Here is a 27,996-nt window from a genome sequence, read left to right as displayed (position 1 = left end):
TAAATGTCTTAAGGCGGAGTCTCTGACGTCATCACCGGCGGCCATCTTACCACAGGCACGCTCTCTGGCGGAGTGTGTGTACCTGAGGGAAGGTGAGTGATCTGCATAAACAGAAATATTCTCAATATCTCGCTGAAATCTGGACGGATTTACAAACGGTTCGGTTTCTTACAAACGTTACTAACGTGGCTACAATTCCTGATGTTTGAACGTGTTAAATTTGCAGCTTTTCTCTTAAAAAACGACTTAATCACGCAGCATGGCTGTGTAAGGCTGAGGCCACCAGATTTAACTTGTTAAAAAAAGTTAATTAAAAAACATCTTACATTATGATTCCTACAGGAAATTGCTGAGTGAAGATGCCAGACTTTTGTGCAGCCTACGGATGCTCTAACCGCCGGTGTGTTGAAACCAGAGCCCGCGGGATCACCTTTCACCTGTAAGATATAACCACACACTCCTGATCAACATTTAAGACCAGCTGAGAAATGGCAAGAATTTACATTTTGCACTGTTGGATCTTAAGAAGGTTCTAAGTAGAGCTTCAAAATGCAAAAAGAAGCAATGGGAGTGAGACAAACAGCCTATTTCAGTTTAATGGTTGTTTGCAATAAATTGCTTCCTCAATTTTTTTTTTTGTCTCACTCCCATTTCTTCTTTTTGCATTTTGAAGCTCTACTTAGAACCTTCTTAAGATCCAGCAGTGCAAAATGTAAATTCTTGCAATTTCTCAGCTGGTCTTAAGATTTTGATTAGGAGTGCACTATGACTATATTTAGGATAATCATTAGTTACTCAGTGGACGTATGTACAATACAGGTCCTGTTACAAAGGAACAGCGGGGCTGACATCATAGTTGTTGACACAAGGCTTTTTAGAAGATGTTTGTTCACACAATCACTGAACGTTTCTTTTGGACACCCTTATAAAACTATTTTAATGTGGTTATTCTTAAAGTACATACATACTGTGATGACCCCTGCTGGTCAGGTTGTTGGTTTGGGGTTTGGCTCGGCTCATCTTTGCCTCCTAGGTGGGTCATCATCAGCTCAACTGGGAACACCTGAGGGCCCCGGTGTTCCCTTTGCTCTCTCCACAGGCGCTGGGTTGTCCGCTGATGCCGAATTAGTTTGTTCTTTTTACACCTTACAACACGCACTCACAATATTCACTCATGCACACCTACATCACTGACTCCACTGACATCCACACCCCATATTTAGGTTTTTGAGTTATTCACTTTAATAAATAATTTATTTGGTTAAACATCTTTCTTGGTGTGTCTCCCATCTTTGTTGTGGCCCCAGAGCCGGGTCATAACAATACATACATACAATTACCCCAAAAATATGATAATTTAGGTGTGTTTAGGTGTGTCCTTACCCTTAATACTTCAATGCCATCTGCATATTTCATATTTATTGCCATTTGTATATTTCACATTTCATATCTCATATTCTTAGGTTAGTCTTTATTGTATATTTTTAGTCTTTATTGTATATACTTCTGCATCGACTCTTCTATTTAACTTTATTTTATGTTTCTATTGATGCTGCTGTAACAAGAATTTCCCAGTTTGGGATCAATAAAGTAAATCTATCTATCTATCTATCTATCTATCTAATGTAAAAGGAAATGAGGATCGAAGATGTTGACAGTAATTTATATATCTGGGTACATTTCTCACGTTTTTAAGGTTTCCCAAAACCGGAGAGAGGAGGAGGAAGTGGGAACGTGCCCTAAGAAGGAAGGGTTTTGCTGCCACTGGCAGGACTCTGCTCTGCAGCGAGCACTTCAGGGGCGAGGACTTCGACAGGACGGGGCAGACCGTCCGGCTTAAAGATGGTGTGGTGCCGTCCATATTCAACTTTCCGGCTCGTCTTCAAAGGGTATGTGTGTCACTGACAACAATAATTCAAGGTGTCTAAGATTGATCTATCAATATAAATATGTGATTAAATGTCACACTTCAGTAATATAACGTGTTGTTTATTACAGCACATTTTAGACACTCAGAACGTCTTTACTTCTGTTTATTTTAGTCAGTAGCAACAAGAACCACAGCCACTTCAAGAAGAACAGAAGCCAACGTGCCAGCGAGCTCGTCCCAGGATGCACCTCAACCTGATGCTGTGAGTGTCTGCATGTGGAACGTCACAAACTAATGACAGCATCATACGGCTTGTTGCATTAAACCCTTTACCTTGGTGGTACCCAGAAAGGTCTGTGATGGTGTCAGTAGTCTAAGAGCCCAACATTATTTGAGGTGTGTAAAATGTTTGAACACCACCGGCTGTCTCACTTTCTCTGTCACTCGTACACTTGAATGAATAAACATGTGAACATTGAAACACCACCCAGGGCTAGGCAACCTTTACCTTTTTGTCCAGAGCCTCAAAACAGATTTTTGCCTTACAAGTAGGGATGTATATCGTTTTTCACGTTATCGGTTCCGGTACTTATTGATACCCTTATTAATACTCTTATATTTAATTTGGTGTAAAAAATAAAGACTTGAAAAGAATTTTTAAAAACCATGTTTTTAATGATATTAAAAATCAAAGACAAAGTTCAAGGGGCCGGGGGTAACACCAGCACAATCATGATTCATGAAAACACTGGCAGGCTGTAGCAGCAAGCAACACAAAGAATAACAGCTTATTTGACTTATTTTCCACCTCACCGTCCAAAATCTAAAATAGGGTCTCTGCAGTAGGGTTAATATTGAACACAATATTAACTTACATATTTAAACAATATAAATACAGTAACATATGGTACTAATAAACTCGTGCCATTTGTGCACGGCCCAGTCGGGAATGTCTCGCGGCCCGGTACCGGTCCACAGACCAGTGGTTGGGGACCGCTGACGTAGATTATCAAACACGGTGCATTGTTCGGCTTTTAAATAAACTCCATGTGTCGCCAGATGGTTAATTAAACTCGACGTGTTACCTCCCTTGCATGACGTTGCTTTAAGGCGTCTGTTGCATGTCGCAGAGTCTGCATCCTCCTTAGACGTGACATGCAACCAAACCTTGGAGCGTTTTGCCTCCAGCATCTTTATTGATCCTCTCACTATCAGTTCTGATCAACAAGTGTGCTGAGTAGCGGCTCTGATGTCATGTTGAACAACCGCAAGTTGATGCCGGAACACCAGCGGCCGGCAGCGAAATGAGGCACCGAAATTTTCTTTCTTATTCAGTCTCGTTACTACCGTTTACGTCGGGCGTTTCGGTACCAAACCCTACTTACAAGTGGACAAGCCTATACAATTTCTTAAAAGTATGCTGTTGTGTTTTCTGTTGAAAAATTGGAGAACACAAAAATGTATTCAGGCTCACAGAATTGAAAAGTGAAGATTGAATTGTTGAACAAGTAAGTTATTAATTTCTATTTTACTATTATTTACATATTTGTATATTTTGCCAAAACAACAGGGGGCCACTGCACAGAGGGCTTTGAGCGGCACGCGGCAGCCCACTGACCACCTGTATGCACTGCCTGCTTGCCCCAAGGCCATAAAGGCCAAACTGGAAGAAGCGTCGGCGAGAGTGAGGAAGCTGCAGCGGGAGAAGAATAATGCCTTGAGGAGAGAAAGGAGGGCCAAGAACAACATGCAGGCTCAGGCCATGTGACGGCACAGGACGACACAGAGTCCTGACCAGCTGTCATCCACACCTCTGCAAGCCTGTCAGCTGGAGATGTGTCCTCTGCAGCAGGAGGACATCCTCCATCCCCGTTTGCTGACCTTCCTGCCCTAGTACATGACCACGGCTACCTCCCCGTCCGCTTTGATGCTCTTGTGGACATTTCAGGTAAAGGCTTACTGAAAGTCGATTTTTCCTATAACTAATAGTGCCAATAGTCAAAATATGGGGGAAAACAATCTGACGATCGTCCAAAAAGAGAAATGCCCCCTTAATTTCCCCATGCTTATTAATTATTATAAGTTATGATATTATTATACGAACTCAAATTGCAGGATTTGTTGTGCGACGGGCACTGAAGCAGCTGTCCTGTGATGCCAGCCTGGTGACGGACGCTGCATCTGCCATTAAACACCGGAGCTACCACCTGCTGCGTCTGAAAAACAGCGGAGGTCTGGTGGGTCCATCAGACGGCACGGTGAGGGATGTCAGGGCAGCGGAGCGGCTCGTTCACCAGGCGTCAAGTTTCAGACCATCACGGCCCATCACACTGCCAGAGGTGGTGTACGGCGTGCGGAAGAGGATCGGGTCAGAGGATGTGTTCGGCGACACGCAGCATGGCATAGACAGCCACCGCCATACGCTATTAATGTTAGTCATGTCTGTGTTTTTTGCGCTGAGGCTGCACCACATCGCAGAATGGACAACACTTAGTTTACAGAGCAACAACAAGCGACAGAAGCAATAAACCAGTCCTTTTCAAAGGGCATCAGCCCAGTGTTACCACCCTCTCTCTCTCTCTCTCTCTCTCTCTCTCTCTCTCTCTCTCTCTCTCTCTCATTTTTATTATACCCTATACATTACACAATATTACATATAACATAATACAGTTACAATCACCTTAATACAGTTCCATGTGTTTTCATGTGTTGATTCCATAATATTTGCTTGGGTTTGAATGGATTAGTATTTTGATAAAGACCTAAGCTTCTGTTTTTGCCCAGGCTGCAGTGCTGCTCTGTCTCTCGCTCTGTTTGCCAAACACACAGGCTGCCAGGTCTCTCTATCTATCTATATCTATATCTATCTATCTATATATAGATATAGATATATATAGATATATATGCCTGCCTAGTGTGTGCACGAGGCTGCTTCTCTCCCCTCAGCGTTGTTTGTGTTTTGTTTTACAGGACTGATCTTGTGGTTCCCTTCCACTTCCTGATTTACACAACACTCCCGTTACTTTACATTCTTCTTTAGTTATTGTTAATCCTTATCATGTAATAAATATTATTTATTATTATTGATTTCACTATGTTTTTGGGTCATTTCTTATCTCCATGTCTCCTCCATGTGTATCCCTCCACAGTAGTCTAGTTCTCTCTAGAGGGTGGGGATTTCAACATGCAGCATTTCTTGATGTATATTTGTAAAAGGGAAATCTTATACCTATTTTTTATTGCAAATAAATGTCAAATTTATAAAATATTACAATAATACAATATTTTGAATTATTACTTGTTTAAACTAAACATGTAATAATTCAAATTATTTTATCATATTAGTAATATTCCTATTATAAAAGTATACATATATCTCATGCTGCCATTCTGTACGCTGAGTCTTAGTAGCTCATATTGATTTGATATAAATACCTTGTGTGTGTGTGTGTGTGTGTGTGTGTGTGTGTGTATTCATTGCACCTATCTGAAGTCCAATGGGGAAATAAGTAGGTGATGCCAAACTTTTGACCGGAAGTGTAACATAATTATCCATAAGTGCAGTGTTATAAGTACACCTCTGACGTTTATAACAAACCAAACCGTTTGAAAATCGGTAGAAAATTGAGCAAGTTATGATTATTTAAAAAGTACATGCACCACTGGTACACACAGGGTTCCTGCGGGGTCTTAAAAAGTCTTAAAAGCACTGAATTTATGAATTTGGAAATAATACCTTAAAAAAGACTTGAAAAAGTCTTGAATTTTGATATCTAGGTCTTAAAATGTGTTCTGTACGTAACTTCTCCGTATCGCATTTCTTGCCAAACGTTTCATTTGTCAACCACGATTATTCTGATAAAATAACGTAAACAAAGAGCGGTGGAACCAATAACTTCAAACGCAGTTCAGCCCCGGGAAAATGTTACGAATACGTCACTGAGGACCTCGCACTACAGCAGACACAAGACTGCGAACGACAAGACAAGTAGTTGTTTTTTTAACGTTAGATAGTTAACTCACGCTTTTAAAATGGGGAAATGTAAATTCAGCGAAGCGTGGATGCATAAAATTTCTTTCCGTCATTGGTTAAAACCTGTGGTAGATAACGTTTTCGAAGCCTAAGCACCTTGTGCAAAAAAAAAAGAGGATTCAGCTTGGAACAATGGGCGTGAAGGCGTTGGACTCAAATCCAAATCAGCCAGGCGCTTTAAATACACCAGAGGAAAGGAACAAACTCCTTCAATCACCGCCACGTTCCCGCCAGCTAACGTTAGCCAGCTAGCTGCTAATGCTCCTTCAGCCCCTCCTGCTACGACCTCAGCTAACGTTAGAGTCGATCTACGCGTGTCTTTCGGGTCCACGCCAACGCTGAAAGCAGAGGTACTGTGGAGTGTTGTGGACTCTTCACTTTGGTGTGAAGAGTCCACAACACTTCTGCTTTCAGCGTTGTTTGGCCAGATGTTGGAGTGTCTGTGGGAGTTTCAGCCTGTTCATCCAGAAGAGCCTTTGTGAGCTCAGACTCTGATGTTGGACCAGAGGGCCCGGCTCACAGTCTGTGTTCTAGTTGATCCCAAAGGTGTTGGATGGGCTTGAGGTCGGGGCTCTGTGCGGGCCGCTCAAGTTCTTCCACACCAAACTCAGCCGGCCACGCCTTTATGGAGCTGCTCTGTGCACTGGGGCTCAGTCATGCTGGGACAGGAAAGGGCCTTCCTTCCCCAAACTGGTCCCACAGAGCTGGAAGCAGAGAATTGTCCAAAATGTGTCGGTGAGCTGAAGCGTTCAGATTTCCCTTCAGTGGAGCTGAGGGGCCGAGGCCGAGCCCAGAAACACCAGCCCACAGCGTGACCCCTCCTCCAGCAAACTGCACAGTCGGCACAATGCGCTCAGGCAGGGAACGTTCTCCTGGAGGCAGGGAACGTTCTCCTGGCGTTCCCCAAACCCAGACTCGTCCATCAGACCGCCACATAGAGAAGTGTGGTTCCTAAACGCTTCCACTTTGTAATAATCCCACTTCCAGCTGATGGTGGAATATCTAGGAGGGAAGAAGCTTCAGCAGCTGACTTGTTGCAGCGGTGGCTTCCTGTTCCATCACTATTCCAGCAGCACGCTGTAACTCAGTGAGCTCTTTAGAACCAGACGTTCTTTCACTAATGTCTGTAAAGGCAGACTGCATGGCTAGCTGCTGGAGTTTATACACCTGTGGCAACAGGACTGAATAAAACACTGGAGTTAAATGAGGTGTGGCCCAGTACTTTTATCCATACAGTGTGTTTAGCTTTCACTGCTCGGGAACATATCGGGGGTCTCCAAACTACGGCCCCCGGGCCTAAGCAATTTGACTGGCCCACTTTACAATCCCAGACAATCCCTCTAAACATCGCCAATTTTTTTTTTTTTTAATTGCATTTTCCTATCATAACATATACTTATTTAAAGGTTGGCCTTTTAATTAAAATTGACCATAGTTATGAACTATTTATAGCTAATAGTGGCTCATCTTCACCTGCTCACACAAAGATATAGTCTGACGTGACTTTGCTTGTGACCGAGCAAAGTCATGTGTGGCCTTAGGAAACAAGCAAACCAGTAAAGACAAAATTTGTTTTTACTTTGTACATACAAAGCCAGCTCACCTAGATAAGACTACTTTACTGTTTTTTTTTTTTTTTTTTTTGTTTTTGTTTTTTAATATTATTCTGTATTACACTGATTCTTGGGAATTTGGATAAATCATGCCCACTAAGAAAAATGCTATTTCTGTTGGAAATTTACAACATTTTAATGAATAAAAAGAATCAAGGGCATAATCAGGGGGTCCTTTGCACATTTTTAATTTGTATTAATTTAATGATTACATGTTGGCCCATGGCCTACAAAACCAGTTGTCCTCGGATAGGAGATAATCATTTCAACTTGATTAAAACAACAAAAAGTAATAATTTCATTGAATAATATCTTTACCACATGAAAGAGTACATCATAATATGTATTAAAAACTACAAACGATGAGTTTTGAACAATATTTACTATTATTTTGTGGTTGCTCAAAATGTGTCCCAGATATTCGTCACCACCGTCAGATATTTTTTAATTTTTTAAATTTTTTTTAAAACTCTACAAATACAAGGTCAATTACATTCCTGAGGAGCCCTTTTCAAACCTTCAGCTCTACTGCATGCTTCAAGACCGCTCAGGCTCCTGGAAGTTTGCTATTTTCTCTTAAATCTCTTCATATTTTTGGACACTGCTACTGTCACAACCATAACATGTCAACACCGTCACTTCTGTATAAAAAATATTAAATTAGATTATGGAATAAATGTATACTTTTTAAGAAGAGGTCTGATGCAGGTATAGCAACAGGGGGGAAACAAGCTGGCTAATGTGAACAACTCATGCTTATCATGTGAAAGAGCAGGTTTTTGTCACCACCGTCAGACGTCACCACCGTCAGGTTTTCTGTGTGACGGTGATGACTGAAGTCTGAAAAATGCTTATAACAGAGCTCAGGATTCTTATTTTTGTACCAAATAGTTAAATAAAGTTGTTAAGCAAGAAGCCATTGACTTGAGTGGTATAAATTTTGGAAATGTATGTTGTAATGAGGCGACTGTCACCACCGTCAGATTAGTGTCACCACCGTCAGAGGCAGTTAAATTGGTTTTAAATGAATATGCTTACAATATGTTTCTTTGGTGCTGTTGAGCTATTAAAGTATTAGTCTCTTTTAATACAAAAATATGTTTTTCAAATAAAAAAAAAAAAAACATTACGGTGACGGTGTTGACAAAAAAAAAGTAGCCTAATAACTGGAAGAACGCCTATTTTATGAAAAAAATGCAAAATGAGGAGGTTGCACTGGTACATTGCTGAACAGCCAAGACCTTGGCCTATAATGATATACCTTCAGATTTTGTAATTTAACTCAATTTTTTTTTTTTTTTTTCAAAATTAAAACTTTCCAACAGAAATAGCATTTTTCTTAGTGGGACATGTTTTATCCAAATTCCCAAGAATCAGTGATTAATATTATTTCACTACCTGTAAAGACAAAGCACTTACCGTTTGTTAACTCAGCTGTACCTGTTACAGAATCACATCACCTCATTCTTACCTGCACATTACCATCAGTTTGTGTTGTTATTTTCTATAAAATAAATGGGGTATCTGTGGTACTTCAAATATACACGTGAAGACTTTTTTAAAAAAAATTTTTTGCAAATCAGCAGGTGGCGCCAAAGCCAAATGAAGGGCAGCTGCAAGAAATTATCATTATAATCTGCACAATAATACTGGTTGTCAACCTGGCCTGTGTCATTTCCTGTTTTGGACTGACCCCGGTCCCCCATCACAGAAAGGACAGTTGATGTGGCCCCCACTGAAAACAGTTTGGGGACCCCTGCTGTATACGCTCCTTTTTGGCTCTGAAAAAGGTTCATAAGGTCCAATAATTTGCTCTGTAGGGGGAACATCTGTGCAGATTTTATGTTTGGGGACAGAAACGAACACCTTCTGTTTCTGATGGTGTAAAGAAATACATGATCTATGATCTATAATCTATAATCAGATTTAGTCGTCAGTGTGGTTTTTCTCTTCGTTTCTCATCTCTGTATTTCATCATGGCTGTTCCACTTTTTATTCTAATAACATCATTTTGTTTTATTGCAAATCACTTTGTAGGTCTGGTTTTCAAAAGTGATATTTCACTGAATTTACTTACTTTGAGAAGAAAATATCTAAATTTGATCTGTCTGTGCATCACAAAAAGCCCTAATTCTGTTTCTGTCTCAGTATCGGGGCATCAAATCCACCAGCCGCTGCTTTCAGTTGTTTTGTTTGTTGTTTGTTTTTAGCTGCAGACCAAAATCTAAAACCTTAAATGACGGGACCTTTAAGCTCGTCCAGAGCTCGTCTGGCTCCTCAGGCCTGTTTTCCATCTCAGCTCAGATCTGAACAGAAGCAGCTCCAGTTTCACATCACAGAAAAATATTCTTAGGTTAGCCTTTATTGTATATTTTTAGTCTTTATTGTCTTTATTGTATATACTTCTGCATCTATTCTATTTTATTAAACTTTATTTTATGTTTCTACTGATGCAAATTTCCCTGTTTGGGATCAATAAAGTAAATCTATCTATCTATATCTAAGATCTCATTAAAGCACAGCTCAGGACAGAAAAAAGAGGCTTTTTTTTTACTTTTATAAACTTAACGTTTATTTGTATATACATGAATATATTAATCTATAACCAAGAAAGGAGAGAATGTACAATGCAAAACAAAATCTCTATATACAAATCAATAAATAAACAAAAAGACATAATCGAGGACAGTTGTTTTGTATATACTACATAGTTTTGTTGTGTGTTCTCGGGGAGGAGTAGGAAAAGTAAAACAAGAGAGAGGCTGCAGTTAGAAAAAAGTTCTGAAATCTGTTAAAATGGAAAATGGCACCAGAGCACAGGTCGGGAAAAAACACCAAGCGAGCTGCTTTCCACTTTGTTTTGTTTTTTTTGTTTTTTTTCTCGTAAACGCAGCAGCAGCCGCCTTCGTTCAAACTCACACAGAACGGGGTCAAATCACCGCGGTACTTCAACTCAACACAACGAAACAAGCTCAGCACGGACCGTCCGACAGCAGCCTCGGCACGCGAAGAAACTCACTCAAGTCCGACTCGTGTGCACAGAACGCAGCCGATGTGCCCAAAAACTCAAAGTCCAGATGCAGCCGACACACAAACCCCACTTTTTCTTTCTGTTTTCTTTCTTTCTTTCTTTTTTTTTTGCAGAAACTCCAGCAAAAACCGACAGAGTTTCTGCAAAAAAAAAAAAAAAATCCAGTTTTGTTCTTTCCGGATTCTTTGTCGTCTGCAGGTTTTCACTCCAACTGAACCACAGAGCGTCTTTTTCAGTTTGAACTCCAAAGGGCTTCAAATGCATGACGAGGAAACCGTGAAATAAAACGATTTCACCAGACGCTGTGTTCATGTCCTGTCGGGGAAAAAAAAAAAACACTTCTGAGAAAAAACTTGCTCCAAAATCTTTCTGTCAAGGATTTTTTTTTTTTTTTTGTTTTGGGAAATTTCAAAATGATCCCTCAACAAACTGCAGCAGGTATTTGCTCGTTGTTTTTCAGTGAATTTGATTTGACCCAAAACAAAGATTCCTCTGTAATGTGAGGTGGAGGTTTCGGCAGCGTGTGTTTGCTGTAAACCGGCAGAGAGTTCGGTCGGAGTGAAAACCTGAGAGGTCAAAATGAACTGAACTGGCATCAGGATGAATTCATCCAAAGTAGATTTTCTGCCACGGCCTCGTCTGCGTCGTCTCCTCCCAGCGTCTTCGCCTCAAGTCTCTGACTTCTGACTAACTTGGTCTCGACGGGTCCTGATATCTATATTTTTTTTTCCTTGATAGTGTTCTCACTTTTTTTTTTTTTACCTCATAAAAACGCGACAAAACAGTAAATATACAAACTGATCTTTTTTTTTTTTTTTTTTTTTGTAAATCTGTGAAAGGCAGAGGACTCTTCCATTAACAGCAACACTCCCACCCATATCTGTGTGTTTTTTGGCACGTGTGGGTTCAGTTCAGCCTTCGATCCTCCCCTCCCCCTCCTCCTCCTCCCCCCTGCTCCTCCCCCCTCCTTCCCCCCGCCTGTAAACGAGTCCCACAACAAATGAGGCGTCTACGAGAGCGAGGGCCCTTTTTACGTTTCCACTCCTGACGCCGTTGAGGAGGGGGGGCGGCGAGACGTTTTTTTTTTGTTGTTCACAGTGCTCGACGTGACAGCCAATCAGAGAGACACGACGGGCGGAGCGGATGGGGTCAAAGGTCACAGTGTTCAACCGCGAGGGCGTCGGCGAGCAGGCGTGCTGCCGATCCCTCCGCCGTCCCGTCGCCATATTGCTTTCGCAGCTTTTCCCGGTTCATTCAGTCGATCGTAAGATAGAAGAGAGAGAATCTGAAATGAACTTCATGCAGATTAAAAAAACAATAAGAACAATAATAATAATAACAACAGAAGGCAATAAACGATTGCAAGTGCAACCTAGTGTTTTGTTTCGGTGATATGAAAGTTCACGTGAACGGGAAAACTCCACCCTCGTGCACTTTACGGTTTCTGGGATGTTCGATGTGTTCGAGTCGTCCTTTTTGTTTGTTGTTGTTTTTTGGTGTATCTGCTTTCCCTCAGGAAGGCGGCGAATACAGCGCCAAGTCCCGTCGGCGCGATGCATTCAGAGCAAGGCCGTGATCGCTAACGGAAACTAAACTGATGAAAATAATGAAAACTGGAAAAATAAAGAAAAATAAAAACCATTTTCATCAACTGAGACAAAAAGAAAAATGAGGCTGAATCTGTATTGCAAGTTTATAAAATGAACAAAAAAAACCCTAAAATTACAGAGAAAATGTCACGTCCCGTCATGTCCCGTCACCTCACCACTTGTCACGTCACCACTCGTCACGTCACATCTCGACTCGTCCCGTCATGACTCGTCACGTCACATCTCGACTCGTCCCGTCACGTCACGTCACGTCATGACTCGTCACGTCACATCTCGACTTGTCCCGTCACGTCATGTCACGTCACCACTCGTCACGTCACATCTCGACTCGTCCCGTCCCGTCACGTCACGTCATGACTCGTCACGTCACATCTCGACTTGTCCCGTCACGTCATGTCACGTCACCACTCGTTATGTCACATCTCGACTCGTCCCGTCATGTCATGTCACGTCACGTCACGTCCCGTCCCGTCCCGTCCCGTCCCATCACGTCACATCTCGACTCGTCCCGTCATGTCATGTCTCGTCACGTCACATCTCGACTTGTCCCGTCACGTCACGACTCGTCACGTCACATCTCGACTCGTCCCGTCACGTTACATCTCGACTTGTCCCGTCACGTCACGTCACATCTCGACTCGTCCCGTCCCATCACGTCACGTCACGTCACCACTCGTCACATCACATCTCGACTCGTCCCGTCACATCTCGACTCGTCCCGTCCCATCACGTCATGTCACGTCACCACTCGTCACATCACATCTCGACTCGTCCCGTCACATCTCGACTCGTCCCGTCCTGTCCCGTCCCATCACGTCACATCTTGACTCGTCCCATCACGTCCCGTCACGTCACATCACGTCAGGTCCCGTCATGTCATGTCACGTCACGACTCGTCACGTCTCGACTTGACTCGACTCGTCCCGTCACGTCTTGACTCGTCACGTCCCGTCATGACTCGTCACGTCACATCTCGACTTGTCCCGTCATGTCCCGTCACGACTCGTCACGTCACATCTCGACTTGTGACATCACATCTCGACTTGTCCAGTCACGTCATGACTCGTCACGTCACATCTTGACTCGTCCCGTCCTGTCACGACTCGTCACGTCACGTCACGTCTTGACTCATGACATCACATCTCGACTCGTCCTGTCCCGTCACGCCATCCACAGGAATGAGAAAATACACCATCAAACAACAACAACAAGCTGGAGCCGGAGAAACAGGCTCATCACTGTAGCTGATTTTTTTTTTTGATAAAGTGAAAAAGTGTGTGAGGGTGGATTTTTCCGGTAAAAGACACTGACGTAGGACAGCACGATGCTTCATGTCATGGATGAGATAAAGTGTGTGTGTGTGTGTGTGTGTGTGTGTGTGTTCCTGTGGTGCAGTTTGGCAGCTGCTGGTCTCTGTCATCAGGGCTCCTACACATTTCAGCTCAAACCCAACACTTTTTTCCAGATCTTGGCTTTTTTTTTTTTTTTTGATTCGATTTGAAATGTTTTCTCAGTTTGACTGTAAACTCTGCCATTTCTATCTGTAGCTGAAGCTTATTATCCACACTAACACAACACGGGACGTGACACAAGGTCAAAATGACATTCTAATGATTTTTTTTTTTTTTTTTTGGACAATCAACACAGTTTTCTGGATCTGGAAATGATCAGGAAATAATTTGTCATTTTTCTTTGTCCTGCTCCTGCGCAGGAACCCTGACAGCGAGGACCCGTCTGCCCCGCTGCAGAAATCAGCAGGTTATCTGCCCTCATCAGACCCACAGGCCGCGTTGGGACACGCGACACGGGCCTGCAGGCGAATATTCAGAAAGTGAAAGACAATAATAATAATAATAATAATAACGGTTGTTGAGGAAAAACAGGCCGCCATGTTGGAGGAGTGACAAAACCTCAGAGTTATCGCGTCTTCCTCCGCTGACAAAACCAAATGAGCGCCTCGCGTCCGAGCACGGCTGCCGAGTTTAAAATCGGTTTTGCTGATGTATCAGGATGAAACTGTCCTTTTCTTTAATATCCGATGAGAGCGAGTTGGCGGCAGCAGCCCGGAAAACCTCTCATTGTCTAAATTTTCTTTGCACAGCTTGAATAATTTCTCCTTCTTCATTTCAAAAGCTTTTATGTATCCCACAAAGCACCGCTATCACTGCTATCACTGCAATCCACCCCGACAGGAGGAAAATGAACAGAGAAACGATGAATATTTCTTCCTCTGCCGTGGTGACAGCTCTGGTTTGATCAGACAGTGACGGTGATGGTTTGACGATATCGAATATTAGAGAAAAAAAATCAGCTTCAATCTAAAAACATCAATACCAGTGTCAAAACTGGCTTTCGAAAACTGATTTTAGTCAAACTTGATTAAAAAGTGATTTTTTTTTTTAGGAGGAAGAGCTCTTTTGGTTTTTGTCGTCACTCCTCCAACGCGGCGGCGGCTCGGGGGGTGGGGGTGGGGGGGGGGGGGTCACGTCCATCTTCGTCAGGAAGGAGAGAAGAGAAAAGCAGTGGCGGTTTCGAAGTGCAGTTTGTACGACCTCTGTAGAAAGATAATTAGCAGCACCATATCAGAGCAGAAAGAGAGAGAGAGTTGCGAGAAAGAAAAAAAAAGAAAGAAAGAGAAATGTACAAAGCACAAAAGAAAGGAGGATATCGATATCTCGTGATGGTTCTATTAACAAAATCTCATGGTCCGTTCAAAAAAGGATATACTGCAAAGTCGGTGTTAATCGAAGTGATTATGTACACTCAGTTTGTGGTCTGGCTGTTCAGACTCGGTCCCTGGTTGGCTCTGGTCAAGTGCGATCGCAGGATTGCCACATCCTTTACGGTGTAGTGGTTATGATTCATTAAAAAACAAAACAAAAAAAAACAAAAAAACAAAAAAACAACAACAACACAGTGGCATGTGACTGGTGGCTGTGCCGAATGGATTTGGACACCACGTCCCCATTTCACACTTGGGTTTCCTTACATTTAAAAACAGCACAGACCACTTCAACAATTTCTTTCTTTTTTTTTTTTTTTTTTTGTTGTTGTGTTTTTTTCATTTTGAACATGGCAGCTTTCGACAGGTAAGTGCTCAGGCGTCCGAGCCGATCCTCTCCTCGTCCCTTGAGCTGCAAGTCCTGATGTTATTTTTTTTTAAAAAAAAAGAAGAAAAGAAAAGAGAGTGGAGGACGACTGTTCAGTGTTGTAGTCCCTTTAAAACACAGGTGACACCAGGCGGACCCGGGCTGAGAGGGTAAAGGCGGCGGTGTTCTCACGACCAAGTTGAACTTCCCTGAAGTAGAATCACATTCGAACACGCAGCCGCGTACGAATTAGTGAATACCTGCTGCGGCTTCGTGTTGTTTCGTTTGTGTATTTACACGCCACGCCAGCAGGGGGCGCTTGGAACAGTGAAGAGAGGTAACCGCAACCCGGGGGGGAAACTGGGAAACGCTGGCTGGCGAGAGGAACGAGTGACAGAGCGATAAAGGCGGCGGAGGATTTTTTTTGAAGCTGTTTGATCGATGGTGAAGATGCAGAAATCCTCCGAGCCACTCAGCAAGCCAGAAAAAAACAAACAAATAAACAAAAAATAAAATGAAATCAAATTTAGAAAATGCTTCTTGCGAGGCTGACCACAAGACGTCGAGATGTAAACACAGATGTAAACGAAGGCGATGAACCAGAGAGGGACACGGACATGCTTTTTCCACAAGGCAACAAAACCAATCACATGACACTCAGACCAGCTGCAGGCGGTCACAGTGGGGGGGGTGGGGGTGAGGGGGTCGAGGGGGGGGGGGGTGTTGGCCGGCGAGCCGACACACACTGCAGGACCTGAAGCCTCAAATGTTTTTTTTTTTTTTTTTTTTTCCTCTTTCCTGTTCCTGCAAACGTCTGTTCGTGTGAACCACCTCCTCGCGGCGGCCTCCGGGCGGCGCCGCGTCTCAGGAGGATCTCGGCCACGTCAAGTTCACGGTGGCGGCTCCCGAAAACGCCGCGGCTCTTCGTAAGTGCTCGGGTGCTTCCTCTGCGTCCAGATAATCCACAGAAAGTTTGCTTGGTCGCCGTTTAGTTTAGTTTTTTCTTCTTTTTTTTTTCCATCTCCTCCGGGCTGTCAGTCAGTCTTTGTCCAGCAGCTTCGACCACAACTCAGATACTTCAGGTGAGTCCCACCTGCAGCGCCGCCTACAGGCCCCCCTGTGGTAATGTCTGTTCTGAGAGGGGGGTGGCGGTGACAGGTGGGGGGGTTTCGGGGGAGGGGGGGACGGCGCGTCAAGTCCTTAGAAAATCCCTTTAGCGATTTTCAGGCCCTTCTGCTTCATGCGTGGCAGCGTGGAGCTCGTCACATTCTTGGCCCGCATCGGCCGAGGCAAGCCGCGCTTCTTCAGCACGAAGTCGTAGTTGGCAGTGGAGTTCATGGCGTAGAAGACGTTGGCGTTGTCGGGGATCCGCAGCTCTGCAGAGCAAAAGAGGAGAGGAAAAAAAACAACAACTTCATTACAAATATCCACAAATGACAGAGACCTGCCATGAAATGTCTGGGAGAGCTCAGGTTTGTTGCGCGAAATCACAAATGTGCAAATGCAGCTGAAATTTTCTGATAAAATGTTAAATGAAATATTGTGGCGCTTCCTTTGTCCTTTCATTCTTCCATCACGGTGCCAAATCCCTCATTAGCATCAGTGATCTGTCTACATTGGTATAAAATACTGGGTATCAGACGCCAGAGAGCTAAAAATCACTGCAAAAACTCAAAATCTTACCAAGATTATTTGTCTTATTTCAAGTCAAAATGTCTTATTTCAAGTCAAAATATCTCATTACACTTAAGATAAGACATGATCAGTTCAGAAGTAACTTGTTTTTAGACAATTTTCACTTGTTTCAAGCAAATTTTCACTTGAAACAAGTGAAAATTGTCTAAAAGCAAGTTACTTCTGAGGTGATCATGTCTTATTTTAAGTGTAATGAGATATTTTGACTTGAAATAAGACAAATATTCTTGGTAAGAGTTTGAGTTTTTGCAGTGTTGTTATGAAATTGTTGTTTTCCACATTATATTCATTAATTGATCAATATCACTGTCAGAGTTTCAGGGCCCTATCTTGCGCCAGACTCCCTAAACCCGCTATTTGCGGATTTAGGATTTAGGAAGAGGCGTTCCCCCGTAAAAGTTGCTATCTTGTGCACCTCCCGCTATCCGCAAAACACCTGCGCTACCCGCTATATTATGCATAGGCGTGTTTTGGGCATTACGCCAGTTAAACCAATCAGTGTGCCAGGTGCCATTGCCTTTAAGGGCAGGATGCGCTATCCTAAATCCTAAATCCTAAACCCGCGAGGGAGAGAGGGAGGTAGATTTTCTCAGGGCTTCTACCGAGGCTAAAGCAAGTTGGCTTTATATACATATTATATATTATATTATAGGCGAGTTAATTCGGGAGATGGAGCCACATGTGTCCAAGTGGACGTATCACAAGGTTGTACTGATTGAGTAAAATCCCACAGACACACAAGAGGCAGAGGTGGAACTGTGTAAACTAATTTATTGACAAGGTAGATTGGGCAAATAAAATATTAAAAATAAAAATATAGCACAGCTGCTGGCTTATGATAAAACAATAAAACGTGCTGGCGATAGTGTCCAATTAAAACAGTCTTTCCTCTAAACAGTCTATATGAGTAATATACTCAGTCCATTCCGGCGGCGTCCCGGTATCAGTCCGACCGTGTGCGTGGCGAGGCTCCGTCGGGGCGTGCATTGAAGCCGCCTGGGCGCGCTCTCCTAACAGCCCAAACTTTAGGGAAAGCGGATAGCAGGTGGTCAGGACCACCCGCTATCCGCTATCCCTAAAGTGTGTGCGCAAGATAGCAACTTTAGGGAAAGCGCATGAAACACGCCCACGGACACACCTCCAGGCGCAAATGACGGAGTCGGCATAAGGATAGCGGGTAGCGGGTGGCGCAAGATACCGTTTAGGGATAGCGGAAGTTCCTAAATCCGCAATTTGCGGGTAGCGGGTAGTGGCAGCGGATAGCGGGTGGCACAAGATAGGGCCCTCAGTGTCCTGTGATGGCCTCAATGTTGTTTCAGAGGCTTTTATGAGAATAAATTTACATGGGATGCCAGGAGTCCTGTCACAAAACACCGACAAAAACAACATGGCTCTCGGGACGTCCCATCCCGGCTCTGAGCTGAGGCTCTGAGGCGTCGGTGTTTGGGCGGTACCTTTCTCCTCAGAGATTTTCTGCATCAGCTCGTAGTCCTCGGTCTTCTCTCGCTCCAGGTTGTGTTTGATCATGGCCTTCCTGATGACGGCGGGAGTCTTGTCCTGACTTGTCACCTGAGCCGAGGGACAGGAATCTGTTATTTTTGCTTCAGGTTTCTGTTGAAGCCGACTCAGACGAGCACAAAATTCAAGTTTACTATCCAAAAAGCTAAAAAAGAGATTAAAAGGACATGTAATTTCTACTGTTGGGGTAAAACTCTTCTATTTTTGAGGGTTATAAAAGTGAAGGATGATTATTGTTGAAACTGGTATTATTATTATTATTACTTATTAAATTCTGGAGGGTAGAAGATAAAGGGATAAATTAAAGGACAGGCATATATAAGCTTTTTGCTTCAGCTTCTACCTTTTTGAGTCGCCACCAAATACAGAGACTGTTGTCTGTTCATAATGTGGTTTATATTGTTTAAAGATTATTTTCTATGTATACTGCATATTGGTGATGCAAATGGCATGGTGTGACTGAAATAAAATACTACTACTACTAAAAAACATGCCACCTTTTTGAGAACAAAGAGGAGCGTCTGCGCACAGCGTCCTCTAGATTTTAATAAAACTGAATGATGAATGACCTCTACATGTATTTTTGACGATGTGATGGAATTAAGCTGCTGTCCTCACCAGGATGCTCTTGTACATGTTGCCGTTCTCGACGTCCAGGCTGACCCGGATGATGCAGCAGTCGTCCACCTGCTGGTTGTAGAGCGGCAGCGACAGCGTCGAGTAGTTGGACACGGCCGACACCGAGCGCTTGTGGGAGCGGGAGGCCGACAGCGGCGTGGACGAGGACACGGAGGAGGACGAGGCGCTGCTGGAGCCCGAGCCCGAGCCGGAGCCCGAGCCCATGCCGGACGTGTCCAGAGACGACAGCGACGTGCACTCCCAGAACTGTGCACGAGAGGAGAGGCACGGCATGAGGACAAGGCAGCGTTTTAACCTGCTCACTGCTGAATATCTTCAACAACATCTTCATCAGCAACCGGTGCAGTGTGTGGAATCACTTTATCGATACTCAACTAATCATTTAGTTTATTAAATAATAATGATTAACGCTGATGGGAAGTGATCAAGCCCAAAGTATTGATTTTATAAAGATATGAAGAGAAAAAAGCATCTTAGTGAAGCAGGAATGGGAAGAGAAATTAAAAAACAGACCAAACGCACCGTGGAGGTCGTGTCCGCTGCCTGTCCTTCCCTCAGAGCAGAGACCGAGTGTTTCACCGAGGGCGTCGACGTCTGGAGAGAGAGACACCGAGCGTCAGTCACACACACACATACACAAGATTATTTGTCTTATTTCAAGTCAAAAATGTCTTATTCCTAGTCAATATATCTCATTACACTTAAATAAGACATGATCACCTCAGAAGAAACTTGTTTTTAGACAACTGTCTCTTGTTTCAAGTGAAAATTTGCTTGTTTCATTGGCAAAATTTGTTTCTTGTTTCTAGCTAATTGAAAATTGTCTAAAAACAATTTACTTCTGAGGTGATCATGTCTTATTTTAAGTGTAATGAGATATTTTGACTAGAAATAAGACATTTTTGACTTGAAATAAGACAAATATTCTTGGTAAGATTTTGCGTTTTTGCAGTGCACACCGGCAGACAAACTGCTGCTCAACACTTCACCACACTGGTTATACATACAAATTTCTTTTAATTTAGAATGTTTTTTGCTCATTTTCAGGTAATTTTTTTTGGTAATTTTCTTTATTTTCTTACTTTCCTTTATTTGCTATTTGCCCTTTTTTCCGATGTTTTGAAAGCAATAAAGAGAATTTGCCCAGGTTAACTGCCAAGGGTTAATTTTCTAGTCAATTCCATATTTCCCACAAACCCAAAGAACTTTCATATCAGTGTCATGAGAGCAAAACCACATCAGGTGGGCGTCCAAACAAGAAAAGTCTGAAACCGAGGCGACTCATTTCGTAGTGGTGTGTGTCCCCCTTTTCTCCTCCTCCTCCTCCTCACCTTCCTCTCGTGTCCCTCGGGGGAGTCGGACAGGAAGCTGGCGTTGACGTCCTCCAGGTCCGAGCCGCTGGAGCTGACGGACGTGACGCTGAGGGCGTCGCCGCTGTCGCCCCCGCCCCCCTGGTACGGCCTGTAGTGGGAGTGGTCGAAGGACTTGGAATGGGAGCCGGCGCCGCTGCTGCAGCCGGCCTCTGTCAGCTGGCGGCTGCAGGGAGAGGAGCGAGAGAAGAAGAGAGAGGAGAGAAGAAGAGAGAGGAGAGAAGAAGAGCAGGAGGTCAACAGTATGCACATACAATATATGACATGGAACAAAACCCACATTTATGTTGCGTGCTGAGCCTCTGTTTGAGATCTTTTTGCTGGATATTATAAGTTGTAATGTGAAGTTGATGATGCCTGTGTGGGAAAACGAGTGTGTGATGACCAGTGATGGGAGTAACGGCGTTACAAAGAAACGGCGTTACTAATGGCGTTACTTTTATCAGTAACGAGTAATCAAAGAAATTACTGTTTCCCCCGTTACAACGCCGTTACCGTTACTGACAATAAAATGTGCCGTTACTGACCGTTACTTACTACTAACAATTATTATTATTTTATTATCCTATTCAAAAAATGTGCGTCTTGTGGAGAAAAAGCAGTGTGTCAGTTTTCAAACCGGTCGGACTTTGCAGTTTTTCGTAACTTATCAACATGCATGAAGAATGACTCAGAACAAATCACAAAAAGCACATGTGTTCCCCGACGGCAGAGCGGATAGTATCTCCGCCTGCCGTATAGAAGACCACGGGTTCAATTCCCCACCTGGACAAGCTGCCATCACTACTTTAAACTATAATGAATGACTTTTTCAAAGTAACGTGCCCAACACTGACAATGACAGATGAAATTTGACAGCAATGTCCACACTGCAACAGCAACGCAAAAACATGTGCATTAATAAGAGGATTTAAGAAAAGAAAAAAAGTAATCATAAAAATTACTTTCCCCAGTGATTGAATTACTCTTCTGCAGCAGTAATTGAATAGTAATCAAGATTACTTTTTTACAGAAGTAATTAGTAATTGTAACTCATTAGTTTTGTGAGTAATTAGTCCCAACACTGGTGATGACCTCAGAGCGGCGAGGAGCTCTGCGGGTCGCGTTCAGGAGCGTTCCACTTACTCGCTCCAGCGCTTCATGATGCCTCCGTTCTTCTTGGCTCGGAGCGTGTTGCTGGCCGACTCGGACAGAGGCTCGATCTCACAGGACAGGTTGTAGCTGTGGAGACAGAAAAAACACACGGAGCTGACGAGGAGCCGAGGAGTCTCGTTGGGTTTCAGCGGCTCAGATTCTTCACTTCCTCTCGGTAATTTAATCTGAGCAAACAGAACTAAAGCAGCGCGTCTCCTCTCTGCTGCAGTTTGTCACTTACACTGATAGAACAAGTCTGTTTTCAGTTCGGTTAGGGTTACAGCTCTCCCACGGCCAGCAGAACTCATAACTCCGGCAACACACACAAACACTAAGACAACATTTTTAAGTGCAATACACACTGCTGTTAAGTGCAGTATCCTTTGTGTTTTAATAGTATTTATTTTAGTTTCAAATTTATTGGATGTATGCTTGTTTTCTGTCTTTAATTGTCTTATTAATTGCACTGATCATTAGTAGAGCTCCTGATTTCACTGTACTTGTACAACGACAATAAAGGCTTTCTCTTTTAATGATTTTTTCATTTATTTTTTTGACCAACTGACTAAATCATTTCATCTGTGAAGTGTCTAAAGCAACAACCCAATGCTCGTCATGTTACCAGAGCACAAAGTGACGTCTTCAAATTGCCTCCTCAGTCTGACCAACAGCCAAAAATACAAACCATTAATTTTATAATGATAAAAAACAGTGAAAAGCAAGAAAATATTAGTATTTGTGAAGCTGTAACAGCAGAATGAGTAAAACAATTACTTGATTGTTACAATTATTTATCGTTTGACTAATTGGTGAATTGATTAACGCTTTCAGCACAAATTTTTACATAAAATGTGCAGCTTTAAGGCTTTCGTGCACATTCGGAGCACTGAGAGCAGACGGTCTGATCTCACTGGACTGGAGTGTTAAAGCTCTGGAGAAACGCTGAGATCTAAAGGACCGACCTCTCGGCCTCGCTGAGCTTCTCCACGCTGGCGAACCATTCTCTGAAGTGGCTGTCCTGAGTGAAACTGTAGTTGTTGGAGGCCAACTGGAGCAGCTTGATCTGAGCGATCACCTCGAACTCCTGCAGGCCGCCAAACAAGAACAAAGTCAACCGTTAGACTGTGATTTGACTGGATTTGTTCATTTATTCACTTCCAACAAGAACGTTTAGACTCACCTTTCTTCTCTTCTCGAAGTTGATCAGGCCTCCCTGCAAAATGAAGTGAAAAAAAAATGTGACCAAGTGTTGGAAACAAATGAAAAAACAAAACACACAGCATCCTATCATGCATCACAACAACGAACTGAACAACGTCTGACCTCCACGTAATCCTTCATGGCGGTGTCCATCATCACCAGGTCGGTCAGGAAGGTGCCCAGGTAAGGAATGGTCCCCTGCATCACGCCCTGTTCACAGAGGAGAGGGGCTTAGGGAACTCTCAGACTTCACTCATATCTTTTTAAAGAGGAATTACTAGAGAATGTAAACTGTTCCTTTAACAGAATCCATAAAATGCTGTTTTTCAGAGCTGAGGATTAGAAGGCAGGCTTGTACAGGTAAGAGCAGGGAGCTGAGTCATGGTAAGTTTTAGCTGATGTAAGTTTGTCTCATTTGGCAGATGATCAGCCACTGATCAGATGTCCAGCTCTATTTAAAAAAAAAAAAAAAAAAAAAATCATATCTTGCAACTAAAATGAAAGTAGCAGATGAAATCCGCACTTAATCAAGCGTTGCTGCGGCTGGTGGATGAAAATTAATTTCCTGTTCTGTACTGAGGGGCCTTTTGCCAAAAATGCTGCATGGCTGGTTGGAGCTGATCTGAACGCGGCTAATGAACATCGACCGCCAGAAAATATGAACTGCTTGGGCCTGACATCACCGGGAGACTGAGGTCTACTTTCTCCGCCTCAGCTCCCATTTCCTCTGCAGACACTCTTCCATCATGCACGACTGTTGAAGATAAAGCAATTTTATTGATTTTTTTTTTTTATGAATTTAAGCTTCTCCTACTATTGCAGCTACTGTTACTGACTGAGCAAAATTGCAAATGTAAGAAATTTATCTAACAAAAAAAAAAAAACATCACTCTTCAGAAACAGGACTGTGATTCTCTTTTACTTGGACCAGCTGCAGTCACTTAACCTGCCACTAGATGGGGCTGCTGACTGCAGTACCAGTTGACAGTCAGTGGGAATGTACAGTAACAGGGAACCTGAGGACTTTCAAAAGAGACATTACAGGTGATTTCTTCGGCAAGTCCATTTTATTACAAACAACATAAAAAAAGTGCAGCAAACATTTCCCCCCTGGTCTGAACTTTGTTGGGGATTTCTCTGATGTTGCGTGATGAAGAAGGTGATGTGTTCGGGGAATTTCTTTTTGGTTCGTCTCATCACAGACCACCCACAGAGAGAGGATTCTGACAGGTGTGTCTGTTGCCCGATTGGCCGATTAGTTTCTCTGCTGTTTGTTTGTAATCTGACGAAAGCCTTGTTGCAAATGTGGGTCGAAACCTGTTTCAAGATGTCGCCTGATGATAAACATCTCCATGTTTCTCTGCGGTGAGTAAGAGTGGCTCAGAGTCAGGTTTCTGCAGCGTCAGGGTTACGACGGAGTAAAGCTGCTGCTGTCCTCGCTCGCCATCAGAGCTGCAGCGTCCACTCCCCTCTGTGGCCACAACTAAAATTACATCCGCCAAACTACATGTTCTATTAAGACTTACTCAGTCCAAGCAGAGGCTTAAGGTCACCTCAGTTCACGCTACACACTCTTTTGTTGGAGCTTTTGTGCCCTAGAGCAAGGCGCTATCCCTCCAATGTCCATATGTTTGTGTAATCTTAATGTTGTCCTCACCAGGTCTCTCTGCTGCTGGTGTCTCCTCTGGGCTCGCTTGGGGTTGATCTCCAAAGTGGCAAACTTGGACGTTCCCTCCTGCAGGACGACAGACACCATCGAGTTTAACTATACACAGAATTCAACACTTCAAATTGAGGATTGACTGACATACGCGGCTTGATTACCTGCAAGCATCCCAAAACAAATGCAAATAAGGAAAACTCTAAAAAACTAACACTCTGAAAGAAGAGTCAGCTCATTTTTAATTTATATTTCAACACTTCCAGTGAATCCTGTCGTTCCCCAACCACCAACATGAATAGTTAAACCTTCTCCTGCACTAAAACTTTACTTACTTTGAACACACTAAATGCATTTGATGTCACTAAAGGTGCATAAAAGTCCTTGGTTACTACTGTGATGGTCAGTTTTTCTGATGAGAATTGCTTTAAGATGATTCACTTTTTCCTTTTTCGAGTAAAGAGAGCTTAGAGGGCAGCTCTTGTTGTTGCACTGCATTTCAGGGGAAACAAAAAAAGGGGGCTGAGTTGGTTCAGAGAAGAAAGAGAGAAAAGAGAAAATCCACTGCTGAGTGTTCAAAGCCAAATTCCTCAGAGTGATGCAATACAGAGGCCTCTCTTCCTCCTCCTCCTCCTCCTCCTCAGTAAGTGGAGCAGAGTGGCTGCACGGCGCTGCCGGCCTGGCCCGTGCAGATAGAGTGGCAGGAGGCGACGCCCCGGGGCGTCCCGTTACATCAACACCGAGCACCGCGATCGGGGCAGGGCGCTTATCTCCACCTGCCAGAGGTTTCCGCCCGGCGACGTCAGCAGGGATTCCCTCAGAGAGAGAAGCTCCTCTGGGTTTCCTCCCTGCCTGACGTCACGGTGACATCAGCAGGTGTTTTTGAAAGGCAGGGAGGATTTAGAAACAAGTTATGAGACACATGTTCCACTTTCAACCCTTATCTTGACAAATTCAGAGGTACGACTTTGTGTGGGAAGAAAAACTATCAAAGGCAGCAGAAAAAAAAGGCTCATTTCCTTTTTTGATAAGGAATGGAAGAATCTAATAGACGTGAATGTGGGTTTTTTCCAATTCGATTAAAGGACATATTATGAGCTTTCATTCATACACATTTTACTCATAATATGTGAAATTGTACAACCTGATGTAAAGTCTTCTGAGGCACATATTTGTCCACAGTTTTACATGCCGTTTGATGCAGTTCACAAACACATTTTCAAGAGTGAACAAATTTGTTTTTTTGTTTTTTTACAGACTTTTCAGATGATCATCCTGTCGCCTTGAAGGCTTTGAAAACCAGCTCAGCTCCTGCTGAAGAACATTCCTGTGACAAGCAGCATACTAACTTAAAAACACACAAAAAAACAGGCTGTCTTTGCTCAGGGACGTGTTGAAAGTAAGAACACGTGTCTCTGTTAAAGTGAATTATCGCGTTTCCCTGCAGACGTCTTCAAACAGAATGTGATTTGGCAGCGCCTGCCTCGTTTGGTTGAGAGGTTAAAATATTAATGAGCGGAGGCTGGTGGTCAGCCTCTGGTCAGGCCTGCAACTCACAGTTCAAATTCCCCTCTTACTCAACAGCAGATCTCCTCTCAGCTCAGCACTCATTATGCTGCTGTTTGCTCCTGACGTCTCACTGCATTCATTTAAAAAGGACAAAACAAAGCACTGAGGATCAGAAGTACTGAAGGTTTGTGACAACTAAATACTGAATGTATCACAGTATCACAGTGGTATTTAATTACATTAGGGATTTTATTTACTCGACTCTTTATTTCCTCTGAGTGTTGTCTAATTTCAGCTTCATTAACAAAGTGGTGTAGTCAGAGGAGGATAACAAGGTTCATTTAGTGCTGTGCTAAATGCTTGTGAAAGGTGTCTGAACACAGCCTTTCACAACCATAAATATATATATTTATACAAACAAAAATAGTTTTCTTGTAAATTATTTATTTATTTATTTATTTTTTAATATTTTTTGCAAATATTTTTTTTTATTATATATATAAAAAAATATATTATATATTTTAATATTTAATTTTTTCTTCTTTTTTTTTTTGCTAATTTTCTGGCAAAATTCTTGTAATTGGTTTGCTATTTTTTTAACTGATGTCCCATTTTTTCATTACCCTTTTCACCATGTTTTTTTTTTTTTTTTAAGAAATCAAGTGCATTTCCACTTTCAAAGAGTTAACCCTAAAATTTTGTAAGAAATTAGTAAAAAAAAAAAAAAAAAAAAAAAGGCAAGGAAATGACCAGAACATTGCCAAACAAATCCCCCTCCAAAAATATTTAAACACAGTGGGCAAAATTTCAAAATAAAAGCCAAGCTCCTGATTAAGTTACGTGCCAGGGCCTCTGAATGCTGTGTGAGTATTTCCTTTCAGTGAGACTTTCGACATTTCAGAGGGAAATCTTGCACTTTTTTCCTGCTCTACATTTCTCTGACGTCTGGAGTCACTGGTTAGTTTGCAGAAGAGGCTTTTCCATGAAAAACATCAAATGTGATGCGTTCACTACGCTTACATGCTCGCAAGAAATCAGATTACTGTGAGTAACAGGGTTATAGCAGGAAATTGGGTTAATGCGTTTACACGTGTTACTCAAATTACTGAAAATCCCTGTATCCGCGCGCTCCCCCGCTCATTTTACTGATAATGCTGCTGCACTTTCACTGAAGCAACACTGGGAATTCAGGAATTTTACTTTTACTGGAGCAGTTTCCCATTATGGCACAGCTACTTCCATAAAGGATTTGAGGACATAAACAATGTCCTGTTGGCTCTGTACCACGAGCGTCATCGCGTCATGTCGTTTCCTGCATTAAATTCATGTTTTTCTGCCCCGGGCCATGTGAGCGGATCACAGCCTGTCAGCGGCTGTGAGCCCACCCGGGACACGCCGAGTGATGGATGAACACTGCAGCGTGAAGTCACGGGTACGAGGCGTCCTCCGCACTGCAGGACGCTGCTCTGCGGCTCTCAGACACACGGAGAAGGAAACGCAGCGACGGGCCGCGCTTCCTGTCATGGGATCATCTGCCGCTCGGACGTTACATAACAGATGGAGACTGATTAACCCGTTTGGGTGATTGATCGGATCCGATTACCTCACTTTCCTCCCTCCCCCTCCTCTCACTTCTCTCTCCTCTGTATGAGCCAACATGCTCATCCTGAGGTAAAAAAACATCCTGCTACCTCTTTATTTCTTTTCCTCTCACATTATTATGATACACGAGCATATTAAATACGCAAAGTCATGTCTTGTCATGTTGGTGAAGCTTCTGTTGTCACCTTGGATGAGAATGTCAACCAAACGCCAAAATGTAATCAATCCAGCGACGGGTAAATGCAGATTTGAGCTTCGGTAACCACAACATAAATACAAAAAAACATTGGTAAAGCGCTGTTTTTGTGGGTTAAATGTCATTAAATATCATCAAAATCAGTACAGTGGTCCCTCGTTTATCGCGGGAGTTACGTTCTAAAAATAACCCGCAATAGGCGAAATCCGTGAAGTAGTCAGCTTTAT

General features: G+C 43.0%; 2 protein-coding genes across 6 annotated transcripts in view; one reads left to right on the top strand and one right to left on the bottom strand.

The window, feature by feature from the left end:
- The first annotated feature begins 34 nt into the window (after positions 1-34).
- On the top strand, positions 35-4,982 carry LOC115365464 (THAP domain-containing protein 6-like). Of its 2 annotated transcripts, none has more exons than XM_030060484.1 (6): positions 35-92; positions 343-439; positions 1,697-1,889; positions 2,043-2,132; positions 3,441-3,818; positions 3,986-4,982. In XM_030060484.1, exons 2-5 carry the CDS (start codon positions 360-362, stop codon positions 3,636-3,638), a joined length of 561 nt encoding a protein of 186 aa, XP_029916344.1. In that variant the 5' UTR covers positions 35-92; positions 343-359; the 3' UTR covers positions 3,639-3,818; positions 3,986-4,982. The 2 variants fall into 2 exon arrangements, with proteins under 2 accessions (XP_029916344.1, XP_029916343.1); XM_030060483.1 differs by having other exon boundaries at positions 3,438-3,818.
- A 6,303-nt stretch (positions 4,983-11,285) lies between these two features.
- ralgds (ral guanine nucleotide dissociation stimulator) overlaps positions 11,286-27,996 on the bottom strand; it is a 70,327-nt gene continuing 53,616 nt past the window's right edge. For 3 of the 4 annotated variants that reach the window (XM_030060715.1, XM_030060712.1, XM_030060714.1), the window contains exons 9-18: positions 24,460-24,537; positions 22,926-23,012; positions 22,783-22,815; positions 22,565-22,686; positions 21,594-21,689; positions 20,430-20,634; positions 19,612-19,692; positions 19,078-19,344; positions 18,396-18,510; positions 11,286-16,622 (exon numbers count right to left, since the gene is read on the bottom strand). In XM_030060715.1, the coding sequence (XP_029916575.1) occupies positions 16,447-16,622; positions 18,396-18,510; positions 19,078-19,344; positions 19,612-19,692; positions 20,430-20,634; positions 21,594-21,689; positions 22,565-22,686; positions 22,783-22,815; positions 22,926-23,012; positions 24,460-24,537 (1,260 nt within the window). In that variant the 3' untranslated portion in view covers positions 11,286-16,446. The remainder of the gene's footprint in view (positions 16,623-18,395; positions 18,511-19,077; positions 19,345-19,611; positions 19,693-20,429; positions 20,635-21,593; positions 21,690-22,564; positions 22,687-22,782; positions 22,816-22,925; positions 23,013-24,459; positions 24,538-27,996) is intronic. The other variant, XM_030060713.1, reaches the window with a different exon arrangement.

This window comes from Myripristis murdjan, chromosome 9, assembly GCF_902150065.1.
Source record: "Myripristis murdjan chromosome 9, fMyrMur1.1, whole genome shotgun sequence".
Classification (NCBI taxonomy): Eukaryota; Metazoa; Chordata; class Actinopteri; order Holocentriformes; family Holocentridae; genus Myripristis; species Myripristis murdjan.
Note: the sequence above shows the minus strand (reverse complement) of the source record. Positions and strands in the feature narration are given on the sequence as shown.

Coding starts and splice junctions, on each gene's coding strand:
- LOC115365464 (XM_030060483.1), top strand. CDS start 360: ATGCCAGACTTTTGTGCAGCCTACGGATGCTCTAACCGCCGGTGTGTT. Junction 440..1,696: donor CGCGGGATCACCTTTCACCT/GTAAGATATAAC, acceptor CACGTTTTTAAG/GTTTCCCAAAACCGGAGAGA. Junction 1,890..2,042: donor TTCCGGCTCGTCTTCAAAGG/GTATGTGTGTCA, acceptor TGTTTATTTTAG/TCAGTAGCAACAAGAACCAC.